The 969-nt window shown below is 68.9% G+C and overlaps 1 protein-coding gene across 1 annotated transcript in view; it reads left to right on the top strand.

Annotated features, from left to right (window-relative positions):
• DHRS13 (dehydrogenase/reductase 13) overlaps positions 1–969 on the top strand; it is a gene marked incomplete at its 5' end in the record, with an annotated part of 14100 nt that continues 13131 nt past the window's right edge. Inside the window, 2 exons of the mRNA XM_019471761.1 lie at positions 1–217; positions 764–957. Coding sequence (XP_019327306.1) covers positions 1–217; positions 764–957 — 411 coding nt within the window. The remainder of the gene's footprint in view (positions 218–763; positions 958–969) is intronic.

Here is a 969-nt window from a genome sequence, read left to right as displayed (position 1 = left end):
CGGCTGCAGAGCTGCGCGCCCAGCCGCGTCGTCATCGTCGCCTCCCGCGCCCACTGGGCCGGCCGCCTGCACCCCGACACCCTGGGCCGCCCGCCCCCCGGGCCGCTGTCGACCTTCCAGGACTACTGCGACAGCAAGCTGGCCAACGTGCTGCACGCCCGCGAGCTGGCCACGCGCCTGGAGGGCACCCAGGTGACGTGCTACGCTGTGCATCCAGGTAGGGACCCGGCTCTGCGGCCCGGAGCTGGGGACGTCGGGACGGGGTGGGCTCACGGTCAGCAGTTGCGTGGGGTGTTCTTTGCACGGGGCGTCCCTTTCTGCAGGGCGTCCTCTGCGTGGTGCGTGCTTTGCACGGAGCAGCTCTGCGCGCAAGGCTGCCTTTGCATCGTGTGCTTTTTGCACGGTGCAGCCTTTGCACAGAGCAATTCCTGCACGTGGAGCATCCCCTCGCGTGGAGCGTCCTTTGCGTGGCGTTTCCCCTTGCACAGAGAATCTGTTTGTACGGTGCAACCTTTGCACGGCGTCCCTTTGCACGATGCGCTTTTTGCACGGTGCACCCTTTGCATGGTGTGCGTCCCTTTGCACGAAGCGTCCCTTTGCACAGCGCACCCTTGCCCCCGGGGGAAGGCCACAGCAGAGCCGCCTGTGCAAAGGCCGCCCTGGCGCGGCCACTTCCATTTCTTCCCGCAGAGCAACCGGTTCCCGCGTGGGCCCTTCCCCGCCGGGAGCCGGGGTGCGACGCGGCCGCTTCCCCTCGCCCCAGGGTTCGTCAACACGGAGCTCTTCCGCCACACGCCGCTCTGGCTGAAGCCGCTCTTCCTGCCGCTGGTCTGGCTCTTCTTCCGCGACGCAGCCGAGGGCGCCCAGACCTGCCTGCACTGCGCCACGCAGGAGGGCCTCGAACGCTTCAGCGGCCGCTACTTCGCCGACTGCCGCCTGCAGGAGCCGTGGCCGCCGGCCCCCGCAGAC

Source organism: Aptenodytes forsteri, unplaced genomic scaffold (genome assembly GCF_000699145.1).
Source record: "Aptenodytes forsteri isolate BGI_AS27 unplaced genomic scaffold, ASM69914v1 Scaffold66, whole genome shotgun sequence".
NCBI classification, from domain to species: Eukaryota; Metazoa; Chordata; class Aves; order Sphenisciformes; family Spheniscidae; genus Aptenodytes; species Aptenodytes forsteri.
The sequence above is the reverse complement of the archived record's forward strand: the minus strand, read 5'-3'. Positions and strand labels throughout refer to the sequence as shown.